Source organism: Leptopilina boulardi, unplaced genomic scaffold, assembly GCF_019393585.1.
Source record: "Leptopilina boulardi isolate dan_hultmark-lab unplaced genomic scaffold, ZJU_Lbou_2.1 LbouV2_202, whole genome shotgun sequence".
Lineage (NCBI taxonomy): Eukaryota > Metazoa > Arthropoda > Insecta > Hymenoptera > Figitidae > Leptopilina > Leptopilina boulardi.
The window spans coordinates 1,393,792-1,409,568 of NW_026137755.1; the positions used below are offsets into that span (position 1 = coordinate 1,393,792).

At 30.3% G+C, this 15,777-nt stretch overlaps 2 protein-coding genes across 11 annotated transcripts in view; both read right to left on the reverse strand.

The window, feature by feature from the left end:
- Positions 1-412: 412 nt before the first annotated feature.
- LOC127278345 (protein borderless) lies at positions 413-8,163 on the reverse strand. Of its 3 annotated transcripts, none has more exons than XM_051300039.1 (12): positions 7,565-8,162; positions 7,179-7,321; positions 5,088-5,310; positions 3,365-3,501; positions 3,153-3,297; positions 2,809-3,083; positions 2,596-2,730; positions 1,877-2,136; positions 1,630-1,805; positions 1,528-1,569; positions 1,239-1,421; positions 413-1,102 (listed from the first exon to the last, which is right to left on the reverse strand). In XM_051300039.1, the coding sequence occupies exons 1-12, from the start codon at positions 7,635-7,637 to the stop codon at positions 867-869; spliced, it is 2,028 nt and encodes a 675-aa protein (XP_051155996.1). In that variant the 5' UTR covers positions 7,638-8,162; the 3' UTR covers positions 413-866. The 3 variants fall into 3 exon arrangements, with proteins under 3 accessions (XP_051155996.1, XP_051155995.1, XP_051155997.1); XM_051300038.1 differs by having other exon boundaries at positions 3,365-3,531; XM_051300040.1 differs by lacking the exon at positions 413-1,102 and having other exon boundaries at positions 1,257-1,434; positions 3,365-3,531; positions 7,565-8,163.
- Positions 8,164-9,021: 858 nt separating this feature from the next.
- The window catches only part of LOC127278340 (protein turtle), a 161,366-nt gene continuing 154,610 nt past the window's right edge, over positions 9,022-15,777 (reverse strand). For all 8 annotated transcript variants that reach the window (XM_051300030.1, XM_051300029.1, XM_051300027.1 and 5 more), the window contains one exon: positions 9,022-15,610. In XM_051300030.1, the coding sequence (XP_051155987.1) occupies positions 14,425-15,610 (1,186 nt within the window). In that variant the 3' untranslated portion in view covers positions 9,022-14,424. The remainder of the gene's footprint in view (positions 15,611-15,777) is intronic.

Consider the following 15,777-nt stretch of genomic DNA (forward strand, 5'->3'; position numbering starts at 1 on the left):
GAAGTCTGTTCTATAAACCTCATATGTCTCCCACTCTTTCTGGCTTCTGTATATCAGTTGTACTTAACAAAGTTATTTTTGTCCTTTCTTTTATATCCGATTATATATTATATTCTTCTCAAATCGTAATTTTTTATTCTTTTCATATTTATTATATCTATATTATATTCTCCATATAAAAATACTAAAATTTAATAGAAAACTTTTAATCCAAATATTAATAATTAAAATATTTTTAATAATTATTCTGTGGAGTGAATTGTTTTTGTCAATTAATACAAAGATTTTTTTTTTGTTAAAAAACGAAAAGAATTTTTTAATTTCATTAATAGGGAATATTTTTTCAAATTTTATGATATATAAAGTATTATAGTAATCTTGTTTATCTGAATACGATATATTTAGGTACGGATAATAATTTTTCTAAAATATATTTCAATATTTTCATTTTTACATTTATTTCATATTTTCTTTTGCAATGTAGCCTAGAATGCATATCTATTGAAAAATTATTAAAATTATATCTTTATAATTTCCATATAATGATAATACACAAATTAAAAAAAGCAGAATAATTGATTCTTATTCTATTTACCTTAAATACTATATTTAAAAAAAGTTTTAACTTAAAAAAACGTAAAATGGATTGCTGACACTTTAAATAAAAATACGTCCTCTTATTTTATTTCTTTTAGATATAATTGACTCATGTTATCATGTATGAAATGTCTTGTATAAGTGAATAAAATTTTCTTCATTTTATCAATCATATTAAATTCCTAATTTGCAGTATGAACTATTTTTTTTTTTTTTTTTTTTGATAGAAGATATATGTGATAACAGTTTGTGAATTTTGTCATAACTGTTTATTTTTCACTATCCTGTGAATGACAAAATCGTTTCTTTGCCCACCAAACGGCAGCAAGGGCTGCAGCTAGGAAACCTAGACTCGCTACAATTCCCATTGATATTGCCCTGTTACGAGAACTTTTTTGATAGGCAGGTATTTCCATTGTAAAACGTTCACTAATTAAAATATCATCTGTAAGTGACATTGCTCCCACCTCAAATGAATAGTAACTATCCTCTTCCAAATTCTTCACTGGAAAATAATTTACAAGATTATTTTTAATAATAATCATCTAATTGTGGGAAATTTAAAAATAGAAATAAATCGAAAGCTATGAATGATAAAATTTATAGTGTAAGAAAAAAGAAAAGAAAATAAAAATCTTTACCGAGATAATAGGTGTCTGTTGTTTCTGCTTTGCCATAAAGATGGTCTGATGTGCCTCTAAACCATTTTACAATATACAATCTAACGAGTTCTGGACCAACTACAGGAGATTCCCAAGTAACTAAATAACCCTCGACAGTAGCTTGTACTCTGACATTACGAGGTGCACCCATAAAATCTGATTCTGAAATTAATGTCTATTTTAAATGCTAATTTGACTGATGATTTAATTTAAAGAAGAACCTTTTTTTATATTAATTCAAAATACGAATTCAAATATTAGAGCTAACCTGGAAGTCGAAATTCAGACGCTCCATTATGATCCATCGCATCTGTAAAATAATCTCATTAATACCATAATCTCTAATCAATGCTGTATTTTTGACAAATACCTGGATTTGTTAGTACACGCACTGTTTTACTAAACATTCCATCACCATGTTTGTCTTGGCTAAGAACCATGAATTCGTACTCACGACCAGGTGTCAAATTATTTACAGTAGCTTCAGTTATTTTTTTTGACACTATTTTCATAGTTCTCCATTCAGAAGTGTCAGTTGGTCGATACCTTTTCAAAAAAAAAATAGTTTGTTAATTAAAAATTTCAAAAATTTTCATCAATATATAAAATTTTAATACCATATCGAATATTCCATTTTTGGTCTTATATAGCCAGGAATCCATGTGAGGGTCACTGAATTTTTACTAGTATTTGCACTGAGATTGTAAGGTGCTCTTGGTGGTACATTTAAAACCATAAGTTCAGCATCGGCAACAACTGTAGCAGCCTCATTAGTTGCAGCACATTGATAAAGTCCTCGATCCTGTTCTTGAATTTTCTCAATGGTGAGATTTCCTCCAGTGATTATTGCTCTTTCCGGAGAAAGAGGTGAACCATCCTTTAAAAAACACGTGTATGTCGGTACCTAATTTTTTCTAAAGGAACTCATTTTTTTTAAGCTCTTAAATAAATTGTGAATATATATATAAAGCCAGAGCAGTAATTAATTACTTCATTATTGATGCCATACACCTTAATAAACCCCAAAAAATGAAAATGTACAATTATTACCATTTGATATTATAAAATGAATGAACTAAGGAATTAGAATTAGATGAACATCATCGTAAATCCTTTATTCCAAAATGATTCAAAGCAAAACGACACTAGGTCAATCAAACACAAGTTTGTACATGCTAAAAGAAGCCATAATTTATCTAGTAAGCATCTCTATTGTTACTACATATTTGTACTTTTCACAAATTTTTATAACCATAGTAAATTCGCATATTTCTAGCAATGTTTTTTTTTAACTACTAAACAAACGATTTAAAGGAAACATTCATTGGAATTTTACTTTAAACCAAACGATGTTAGGTCGATGATTATGATCTCCATCTCTAGCGTCACATGGAATTTCGAGATTTTCTCCCAATTTTCTCATGTAGAGTTGTTGTGGTGTCACAGTAAATATTGGTGGCCTTTGAACAACCTGTAAAACAAATACTTTATTAAGTACATTAAAAACGTTTCGAGAACAAAAATGTTTCTTAGGTAAAATTATACCTACCACATTGATAGGAGTACTGGAACCTTCAGTACCAAGATCATTATAGGGTGTGCAACTATAACTTCCAGCATGACTCTCATCTACTTTGCTGAAGTACAAGGAGCCATTTCTTCTATAAAATACACCTTGTACATTATAAGGATCAAAGAGAAATCCATCTTTTTCCCATCGTAAATTAGTTAGCGGTGGATTAGCTCTAAAATGACAATCTAAAATTGCATGCTTTCCATATGGAAGAAATACTTCACGTGGAGCATATATCACTTTTGCTTTATCTAGAATGAAAATTATGAAAAATTATCATTAAATCAAAAATTTATTTATTTATTCAATAAAAAACCTACATTGTACATTAAGATAAGCAGAAGCACTTTGTTGTTCTCCCTGATCATTGCTGACAACACAAGTGTATTCCCCTAAATCACCCATGTCCGTTGGTTTTATTGTCAGAGTTCCATTACTGTCAACTGACGCTCGAATTTTGAGATCCTGAATTTTGGTATTTATTTTATTTTCAATTATTCAATAGAATTTTTTTTTTTAATCTAGTTTTTACCTTTATTTCTGAAATCTCAACACCTTCGTGAAACCAAGCGAGAATGGAGGAGGAATCTTTTGCAATGCATTCGAATGATACTGGTTCACCCTCCATAACTGTTCCATTGATTGGAGGTACAACCAAAAGAGTCTCACCTGGAACATTTTCGCCCGGCGGCAACACACCTAGATTGAACGATTTAATGAGTCTGCCTGGATTTAGGTTAGTAAAGCATTTTCAGAAAAATTATATTGTGCTTATAAAGTCTTTATACGACAAGAAATAAAATGATTTATCTCATGATAATTATGATTTGGTTATCTTTAAATTATTTTTGCTGAAGATTGATCATCAACTACTTTAAACAATAGTTAGTAGATCTAAATTTTTAAATCAGTTCTAAAGCTGTTATTTCACATATCAATTTACGAAAATCGTAGTTGTTTCTGAAGAAAATTATCAAATTATTCTTAAAGCCACCGATTGCAAAAAAATTTTTTGTTTTGAGAGCTTTGGAAGCATTTCAGTTTTCTAAAAGATTTTGCTTATATCGTTCTAGGTTCTGATGGGTAAAAAAATTGTTGCTTTATTGATGCTAAACTAATTTACAATACAAAGTGAGTTCGACGTTTTCTTTTTGTAATTATTATAATGAATGCTTCGTTAATTTTCTTCAATTTTCATATCCAATAGATATTGAAACTAAAAGATTGCCTTTATAATTACTTTTATTTTTGACATTGACCCAAATACGAGTTATAATAAATAGTGAAAAAAGCGGAAGTGATAGAGGTCATCAAATGCAAAGAGCTTATCGATAGCAAGCACTGTAGAAATAATTATTCAGAATCAGTGAGAAAAAAAAACGAAACTTTTGTGCGATTTAGGCTTGCTGGAATGTATCCAGGAAAAGGTGCAGTTAATCCATTATTATCGATACTCTCATTCTTTTCGATATATATAAATATATTCTCTTCTATAAGCAGACTGGTTAATCCTGCTTCATCATCAGATGATTCTGTAACTCTGTAATTCTAGAATTCTGTAATTCTATAAAGGAATGCACATATGTTAATTTGACAATGAAGTATTAGTTCCTGTATTATTACATAGTTTTTTTTACATATGGTCAGTTAGTCATAACTGAAGATATATTTCAAATAGAAGAATGTGCTGAAAGAAAATAAGAGGCGAAAATTTAAAAAATCACATATTAATACAGAGAGAAATTTTGCCAGGGCGTAGATCGGGGTCGGATCAGACTGCCCTATTAGGAAATGAAACGCCGCGCCTGATGTGGCCCTGATTTGGTGTGGCGTTTCATTCCCTACTAGGGCCCTGGTGAGGCAATTTCTATACGGAAATTTGTCGTTATTGTAAACAAAATTTAATTTAATAATTTTAAAATTTTCACCTTAATAGAGTAGAAAAGAAAATCAACAAATATACAAAGCGCCTGTGAGGAGGTTCGCCGGTAAAACGGCAAAAGTTCGATTGTTGTGTAAGACCGGTTGCCTACACTTTGGAGTAATTGTCATTTTTAGGCATTTTTTTTTATTAATAAATTATAATTAAAAATCTATTGTACAAAAACTATTCAACAATTGTTATACAAAAAAGATACAATAAAATGAAAATTTCTAATTTCTCCTACGCAATTGCTTTGTATAAATATGATGAGATATTGTGAAGAGATAAAAAAAAAATTTTTTTCTTCTTCTTCACCTCTTTATAAACATACCATCAATGGAGAGATGTAACCAAGTGCCATTATTTCTGGAACTTGGTGTTCTGTTGGGAAAAATGACTTTACACTCGTACCATCCTTGATCGCTGTTTCTAATGTTGGTTAAATTGATGCTGCCTTGACCGTAGCTGGATACATCGTCCAACCTGTGTATACGACCGGAGTAATCGCGAGCTGCGGAAGTCGCGTTAGCGTACCACGAGAATATTGTTCGTCCCTGAAACATTAGACACTATATCAATTATTGCGAGTTAAGGTCCTCAACATCCTTGTTCAAGTCTGAGATCCATGCATCCGCTATTTTGCGCTCTATAAAAGCGTCTCTTAAATAATACGAAAATCAACACTCTACAGACAAGAATAATTGCTTCGATAATTATATAAACCATCTCTATTTTAACACAGTAACTAAATCCATCTTAAGTTTCTTTTTAAAATTATTCTATTTTTCAAAATTTAACAGAAAAATTATTATTAAAATTGACCAATCACGTTTTGGCATTAATCGATATATTATCGAATTCGTCATTTTGAACGCTCGATTTATAATTGGGTCATATGTAAAAAGAAAAATTTCTTTGTAAGTTCGACGTCTTTGTGTGTTAGAGAGGATTTCCTTCCATTAATTCTGGACCATTAAAGAGGTTTATTTATTCAGATGTTGATTGCTCTCTTGACATGTTGTGCTGCTCCAATCAAACTTGTCAAGCGTAAAAAGGAAATTTAGCGGAATAAATTTGTTTGGACTCGATTGAATCTAATTTGTAGCCACAGGAAAAAGGATCCCTTCTTTGAATACATATTCCAACAAGTGGTTGTAATATTTTTAAAATACAATTCCCCCCTCTCCTATGTCATTTAATTTTGAAAATTAATTAATCATTTTTTTATTTTAAATATTTACTATCGAAATTATTTATTTTCTTTTATGAAGAGATTATTATTATTATTATTTTACGCCTTTGAAAATTGGTGACGAAAAATTTGTCGACTTTTGACCTAGTGACGATAAGGATTGAAGAAAAGGATACTTATGAGAAGCTTTATTGGTCAGACAAAGCGTTAACAGTGACCTACTGGTTGGACCCCTCGAGTCGCCGCGACGACTAAATATAATGCAGCCTTGCGTCCAGTACTCCAATTACGAGTGTACCTATTTTTTACTATATAGACACCAGGAAACCAATCAGATTGACTAGTTTATTTCATGAACTGTCGCTGATTTTATTTTATTCTTTTAATCAAAAATTTAAAGAGCCCCATGTTTTTTTTCTTAAACGTCCATATTAGATAAAAATGCGAAAATTTATTGGATTTTTTTGAAACTTTGGTAAATTGTCACCTTTAATAAGAGTAAAAAATCCCTAAAGTTTCAATTGTTTAAAAAAAGAATTGTAGAAAATAGAAGTGGTTTAAATTTTTGAACTTTACGGATTTTAATTATTATAGTTATAAAAAAACTTTCGTGCTACTGGTTATTCAATGATTTGCGAAACATCAACTTCTTTTTCTACTTTAAGACAAGAATATCAACATCTAGAGAAACCACCAGAAATATGAGAAACTGGAACTTGAAATTATTTATTTATCTTTCATATAATGTGTATGAAAAAAATTTTTTATTACAGATGTAATACTATAGGGTAAGCGAAGTTGATCTGATCTATAACGTTTCCTATATAAGACGTCTGTATTAATATATACGAATATATTAAAATAGTCAATAAGTAAATTAATAAATACAGGAACAATATTCAGATTGAACAAACAAGTGGTATTTAACTTCCTTAATGTGCTTAAATCGCCAATCACTATATAACGCGTTGAATTATTATCATTTAGAACGCCAATTGGTAAATGTCCCACGCAGACTTGAAATGCGCGTGGGCGATTTGATTTATTGAAATTTACTTTTTTTTACCCCAAAAAATGGTGGGAAAAAAAATTTTTTTTTTTCAAAATAATTTTTTTACGGATTATAATAATTCTTTTTCTTGTTTTTTTTTGGTTTTAAATAACTTTTGTCCCTCTAAATTTGTGTTTTAGATAAAAATTTATTTTTTTTTAATCAAATTTTTAACTTACATCGCGTTTCCAGTGTAATATATATGGAATCGGTATCTCGTGTGGAAAGTCGAGATCGCAATTAAAGACGACATATTCCCCAACACCTGCAGTAAGATATGTGGGCTCTTTTTCTTCCTCTAGTAATAGACCTTGTCCCAATGCTGTTCATTTTGTTTTTGCAAAAAATGATTAATTATTCCATTTTTTGAAAATAGAAAGATAAATAAAAATTTAATTCCAAAAAAATATTGAAGTTATTATTATTTTATTTCTTCTTTATTAATTTCAAGGGAATTTTGTATTCTAGTATAAATTTTCGATTTTAATAATAAAAACGGTAAAACATTTTTCGTTAAATTTGAATTGTAATTTAGATTTAGAAGAAGAAAAAAAAATACAATTACCTGTCGAGTAAAGAAGAATTAGCAGGAACTTGACAATTTTTCCACTGATTGTCTTCCTCATTCCGAAGTTCATCTCTCGTCGTCAATTGCAGAACTCTCAGATTTGTAATCGAGGTCAGAATCAAGTCGGAAAATCACCTCGTAAGGAAGAAGTGGACAAAACAAACGAAACACATTTATCATCACCGTCACACATAAAAAAGACACACCACTTCTCGATAAAATACTTTAATTTTTTCTCTCTTTCTTTTTTTTTTTCACTTACACTTATTTTTCAAAATTTACCAACAATCAAAACACAAAAACATTATTTTCAAATCATCACAATAATTGATATTAGATAAATTATTCATTTGTGCCTCTTGGAATAAGTTGCTGAAGATATGAAGAGACACGTCTTTATTTGAAGAAAGAATAGAGTAACACAAAAAGAGAGCAATATTAAAGAGGGAGAAAACACGAGATTGGGAGAGGGTTTTATGACAAATAAATCCAGGAGTCAGCATCCGCTTGTCACAACGTGCATACTCCCCGAGTGGTCCAGTAACGTACGAGATGAGCACGTAATTGCAGTGGCTGTTCAACTAAACGGATAAAAACCAGTGTCTCGATAAGAGAGAGAGAGAAGGAGAATTATTGAACAAGTGGGGGATTCATCTAACTTGTACATTATTTGCAATGCTGTTCTAAATCACAATCATGTCACACCTACAATCTGTAACTGGCAAATAAATGCAAAATTTTTCTTCTTTGCAATTTTTTTTTTTTTTTTTTTTTGAAATACTGCTATACAACGAAGCCGCAAAAAATTGAGATTTTTAAAATTCGTTATATTCAGCGATTCCAAAAATCTCCGAGAAGAAAGTTTCAAATAATTCAAAGTCAAATCAAATTTTTTTATTAATCTTGCGTTTTTGAAGAAAATAATTTTTTTTTTTTGATTTTGATTTTTTAGCATAATTTTCCAATTTTTCAATTGTATTTTTTTTATTATTAATAATAAATTATAAAGATGACACCATTGGTACACGATAGCCAAACTCCATTTGCGTAGGTGACCTCAGATTACGTCACATCCGTCCCTTGGTTGCATTTAGTAGACAACCTACAACCTTGTCATGCTGTTGAGATAATGGGCCTCTATATTCGCATGGATCACGAATCACGATTGGACGAGACTGCTTCACTGGAAATAATATGCGCATAATGATACCCCATATCAAACATTATATATTCCATCATAGAGATGATCAATTCTTTCTAAGAATCACCAGGTGAAAGTTTTTTTTTCACCTTTCATTATTCTTTTCAATATTCTAAATTAATTTAGAAAAAAAATTTAATTACGTAAAAATTGTTATTATAAACAAAACCCATAGAATATATATATATATATTTTTTTATCTATTTCTTAATTTTTAAAATTAATTATAAAGGATGTGAAATAAAACAACATATAATTTATTTCATAGATATTTCTTTTCAAATGTCGCTTTATTTTTCATTTCATTCAATAATAAATTGTCTACAATTTGTTCTAAGTTAGTATGTCTTGGGAGTTCTCGGAGTCGCGAGAGAATGTATCGGATTTGTGAGAGATATATAATATAAGAGAATAAAACAAGAAAAAATTTCATAGCAATTTTTTTTTAATCGCAGTTTGAGCCTTAAATGTAAAAAAAAATTCTTTTTTTGACAAAAAAAAAGTTTTTTAGACGAAGAAATGAAAAATGAGAAAGCCATTAAATATCGCAAGTCTGACAAGAAAGCGGCGTGTAGAATGTTTCATGTGAATATTATTTCTAATATATTATTTATAAAAATTGCAAATATACAAAACCAATCGATAAAATTAAATAAAAAAATTTTAAAAGAGTCTTGTAAGAAAAATCGATGACGGAAACGATATTTCTCATAAGGGTTGCGTGAGAGTGCAATTTTTTTTTTTTTTTAAATAACTAATCATAATCATAACCACAATCATTATCATCATAATCGTAAGCATATAATATCAACGCGATCACTTAAACCTCGCATTTAGCTCTATAACGAATCATCACATTTTTTTTCTTCTTTTATTAGATTTCAGTCCTTTGTCAAAGCAAATAAGAAAAAAAGCGAAGACATTATAAAAATCAATAAGAGAAATAAATAAAATATTCAAAATTTTATTTGTGATTTCAAATTTATTATTATGTTTTTAGTGAAAATATAATATTAATACTGATTTTACAAAACAAATGTGAGAAACGGTACAGAGCTATTGCTGAAATATTTGTACCCGTCAGCCATGAGATACGTGATTGGTCGAAACGATTTCTTACGTTCGTTTAAAAAAAAAAAATTAATAACAATAATAATAATAATCAATAAATACAACAATGTAAAATCCATTGTTCGATAATAAAGCCTCTCTGTAATAATTACAACTCGCCGTGTTCTTATAACCATATACATATAGTCAGTCTGCAATGGCACTCAGTCAAAAAAAAAAAAAAAAAATCACTTTGACTGAGTCCCTTTTTATAACGGCTAATGCACTTTAATACAGTTATTTTTTTTTTTTTGTTTTTCATTTTCTTTCTTTTTTTTCGGAGAACGTCACAAAATGGCTTTCAGGTACGGAAGTATAGGTGGGAAAAATCATTGTACGAAAAATTGTACCGAGGATCATATTGTAATCCTCACCAAAAAAAAGCAGTTTCAAAGCGATTAAAAAGTCGTGAAAAGTTTAGCTTTTTGACATTAAAAAAAAAAACCAAAAAAAATAAATAAATAAATAAAAATTGCCAAAAAAAATATAAAATATTTTAAATACTGGTCAAAACCGATTCACGATTCAACCATAGCCGTTCTTGTTTACGCGATACTCAATGCATATTATATTTATATATAATAATATATTTTGTGTCAAATTGTGTGTATAACGCTTTAAATATCAGCGACCAATAAGGTTTAGCGATCCACGTCATTTTTTTTTTCTTTTTGAGATCGTTGTATCTAACTATGATATATCTACACGTTACTTACACCCTTTATCGATTATCTATAAAGACGTGCGGCTGACGGAGGCGCTCGGCCGACGCTTTTTTTTTTCTTTTATTAGCGATGTAAATTACCGTAAAATTTGGTGCTGATTAGTAATTAATGTACAATTCGCACGATATATGTTTTTTTTTTTTAAACAAATTTTTCACACACAACACGCCGTTCACTTAATTTAAAAAAATTGTGCATTATATATAGTATTATTTATTATTTTATTATTATTTTTCATTTTTTATTTAATACGACGTGAACTTCCTGAGCGTTTAATGCATCTGTAATATTTACATGATTGAACTCTATAAGGGTTTTTTTTTAAGTCAAAAGAAGCTATATCAGTGCTTTTTTTTCTTATACAAGAATGTTCTTAACTATAGTTATTTACACAGAGTGATTTTATTTAACAATATTTCCTCTCATTTTTCTCCTATTTCCTACTTCAATTTATCATTTATCCTCTAAAATCCACGCGTCACTTATTATATTTCATATACATTATAATTTTTTTAACATTCGATTTCATTTTTTTTTTTTTCTTTATAACAATACATTTTGAAAACGAATTTTGTATTGTTAGAAAAAAATTCTTACATTTGATATCAGATTTTTATGTTTTTCAATTTTTCATTATTATGTTAAATTAAAACAAATTTTTAACAATCAGTAAACATTTCAGAAAATGTAGGGGATACAAAATTGTGAATTTCGTTTTTTTTTAATTTTCTTTTCCTATTCACAAATATTTTTTTTAAACATTTTCTTTTTATACAAACAATATCGTTTCTGCTTAATTCATTTGACATTTCATTTTTCTATTTAAGGATTTCATTTCCATTGTTAAATTTACGTCTTTTTGCTGTAATTTGGTAGATTTGTGATAAAAAACAGATTATTGCAAATTTAAAAAAAATTTTTTTTTTTAATTGTCTGTTTTTAATCACATATCTACTCGTTCAATACAGTCGAAGAATCACTCTGTATATAAAGTTTTGTAAAATTGATTGCTTTTGTAAAATTGTGTTTTTACTACAGAATTAATTTTTTTTTTAATGAAAATTAAATAACAATTACGGTAATATACACCTCTATTTGTGTCTCGTTTCATTCCTGCTGACAATTTTTTTTTCTATCGCAGTTACGTCGTTCAGACCCTTTACAATACATATATGTATATATATTTATAATCACATTACAAATAAAATCGAAAAAATTAAATACTATCAATAAATAATTAGCAATTTAATGTTTCCACAATATAGCAACAACAATTAACAATAACAAGATTTGTTTCATTGATTAAAATAGTAGATATTGTAAAATATTTTTTCATAAAAAATAACATTTGTCTTTTTTTTTTTATACTTTCTTGAAATTTTAAATATAATTTTTTTTGTTTATATAGTTGGATAAATTTCTCTTTGGGGTATTGAAAAAAATTTATATATTTTTTGAATATAAAAAAAAATAAAAAGAGTTTGGAAAAAAGTTTTCTCTTTTTATTTCACGTAAAGGGTCGAACGAATGAACATTCAGTACACATTATCTTTAACTATGCATTAATAATTAATATGTTACAACAGCAATGACCGAGTACCCTCGGTCTTTCATATTAAAAACGTATCTCCGGCCTTTCGTAGTCTCGTTGATTAATTCACTACACGCTACGTCGTTACGATGTACAATATCAATTAATTATCAAATTGTTAATTCAATTATTAGAATTACTTTAGAATATTGGTACTCTTTGTGTCATCTCCGTTTTTTTTTTAAATCACTGTTATCTTTCAATTTTTTTTTTTTAATCTGTCCATTATAATTGCTCTTCGAGTGTTTTCTAAAACGTTCACTCTCTCATTCGTTCAATTTATTGCGCATACTCCTCGAATTAATAATAATACAAGTTACACTCCTTCACTGTACAGGTTCTTTATCCACAGCGCGTATTTTTTTTTTTTTATTTCTCCAAGTATAGTTGAATCGTGAGTAGAGTCTTTTTGCTAATTACTTACTATATTATGTATATTTATATATAAATAATTATTTTGTACTATAAAAAAAGAAAGTAAAATGTATTTTTGAGGCCTAGAGTCTAAGAATTTTTGAAATCTTACAAAAAAGAAATTGTTTAAAATATTACAAAAAGTTGATTATTATATTAATTAAAATAGTTTTAATTTATATAAATAAAATAATTTAGTTTATAAAAATAATAATTTACTAAATTAAAAGTAATTATAATTTGTTTAATAAATAAACAAGAGTATTAAATCAGTTTCAATAATCTTTGTAAAAAAAGGATAAAAATATTTTACATATATTTATAAAACAAAATATCGAATATTAAACTTAAACTAAGATTCGCGCTAAAATTTTCTTTTTAATGACGCTATAGGGAACAAAGTAACGCATGCGTGTGATGATTGATTGACAACGCCACACCGAGGGACGCCGCGCAATTATGATCCTCTTTTAATTTTTACCGTAGGGAGCACACACGTTTTAGTGTTACAAGTCTTTGTAATTTGCTAGTTACTTATTGCTCCCTTTAATTAAACTTTTATTAATTTAGTACAAGAAATTTTTTCAATTTGGTTCTTTTATTTTCCAAAAAATAAACGAAAAAAGAAAGGTATGTCAATATTTTTCTGCTTAATAGAAAAGTTAGAAATTTTTTGTAAAATCCCAAAAATTCTTCAAATTGGACAACTGACCTCGATGATGATTTGATACAATGCGTTTGGTGGGAATTAGGTGGGTTATTGAGAACGTTTCGTGTAACTTGAAGAGACATATGTTTAATGCTTTCCTCTCTCCTTAGTTTCGATTATACAAATATCAAGAGAATCGAACTTAAAACGAGATGGAACATTAACGGGACTATATAAACTTTTGACGATAATATTTGACTCGAACTATAAACGTGAAGATCGTGTGTAAAAATTCGTAATTCGCTGAAAATGACGCGTTACAAGGCTGCTTTGAAGTCTCAAAAGTGTCACGATAATGTTCATTCTCGTCATTGAGAGTTGGATTTCTTGATTATTTTATTTTTATTTTTTTTAATTCAAAGAGCGTTACTTATTCTCGTTACGTTGCTTAAGAAAAATTATTGTGCCAATAATATGTTGGGTTACTAGCGAAACCCTAGACAGGCAGTGTGCAATACGAGTGAGTCCTTAAGCAATCTCGAGGCAAGCTTCGGCCTAATATCACGTTTAGAGTCCATTTGCTCATCATTAATTACTTGAGTGTTTTTCTCTTTTTTTTTTTTTGTTAAATTATTATTACTTAGTTTACGATTAGGTTATTATGACTTTTGTTGTTATAAAGATATACAGTTTTCTTTGGAGCGTCCTTTCATTTCGCACAAATGACGAAATATTTTCGCTAAGCCTCACGAAAATATTTCACAATTGTATTTAAGTATTTCTAAAATTGTCAACAAATTTCATTTGGAAAAAATCCATACGAAAATTGTTTTTAAGACATTGCGCTGAACAAGATATGATCAGTAATTGTGAAAACACGAAGTTACACAATTAATCTTCAAGTACTAAACCCTACTCTTACTATTACGTTAGATTTTAGCGCCTCTTTTTTATTGAGATCATCATTGATTCTGGCAAGCTCTTATCTAAATCATTTTTTAGAGTTAGTTTTTACTAGTTTTGAATGAGTGATGTCGTGTGCTTTATCCATTCCGGTTGACTTCCATTCTCGCCCACCCACAATTAAGAACGATTAGGGAAAACTCAGGTTAACAGTTTAAGAAGCCGTTAATTTCATTGCAACGGGACTAATAATTCGACATCATATCAGCAAGCACTTTCCAAATGGACGCTCTGTTTTCTTCTGGCTTGCCTTTGTCGAAACTGGTGGAATTCGGCTTTCATGGCTTGAACACGAGCTTCAATGTTGTCCCGTGAGTATCTAGCTGGCTGATGATGAACAGTGTGAACCTGATGAATTTGTGGGATGTGAATTGTGTGCATTTGATGGGCAGGTGGACGTTCCTCTCGCGTTGGTGTGGAGGCTGATGTTGGAGTTGGTGTACAAGACACGGGATCAAATTCATAGTGACCATCGACACTGCCGGCGTCAACTGCATTCTGAATATGAGTGTGTGGAGGTACTTTTGGAGCTTGATTTTGAAGCTCCAGCCATTTGCCAACCAGCGGTGGTGGAGGCGGTCTATAGGGAGGAGGCCTCCATTCTGCAACGGTGCTACCGCTTCGGGAACTTTGATTTTGTTGTGATGTATTCTTGCTGCCAAATCCGGAACTACTGGATCTGCTCTCTGGTGATGTTTCAAGATCGGGTGATGCTGCAAGTTCAGGTGCCGATCTAGCGTGTCGTGCGTGTCTTGGAGGAAGTCGTGCTCTTGGCCTACCGGCCGTTTGTGGTGGTGATGAAGTAGCCAATGGTTGAACAGGTACGAATCTCCTCGATTCGGCGTGTATTGCTTTTAGCGATGGTAATTCTTGACTGTAGCGTTGATGAACGTTTCTTAGTTGAATATAACCGGGAGGTGTTGGAAAAGAACGATCTCCAGACGATGGTTGACGAACGGAGCTGAGATCGCTGAGATAGACGGGCGTCCAGGGGATTTGCGCTCCACTAGGTGAACTCGCCAGGAATCTTGGCGACGATATTGTGCAAATTGTCGGTTGCCTCATTAATGGAATGCCAAGATGTCCTGGAGCAACAACGCCAATGGAAACACCACTTCCATCGGAGCGAAGACTCAATTGACTCATGCCAACGAGTGGCCGCCTCCAGGATGATTTTAATTTGGTTTTTGGTAAAAATCCACCGTCATCACTGCTCGAGGCGTCTAGAATACTGTTGTTGGCTGAACTAAGCACCGAGTCAGCAATGACAAAGCGACCATCGGCTGCTCGTGAAATTTTACCAAGGGGACGATCCCGGAAGGAATCTGGCGTATCGGCATTCAGGATCTCCCTTAGGAAACTTAGACCTGGTACTCGGCTCTTTCTAGGTCTATAATATAAAACTATTATTAGTAAAAGGGAAGTGGCGATTGATAAATGTGATGATCGGGCACTGCAGGAAGAAGAAAAATTGACCAGTCTTGGAATTTTAACTTTCTTTCACTCTTCCTGCATTTCTCGAGCAGCACACAAAACAACAATTACGTGCAACATTGA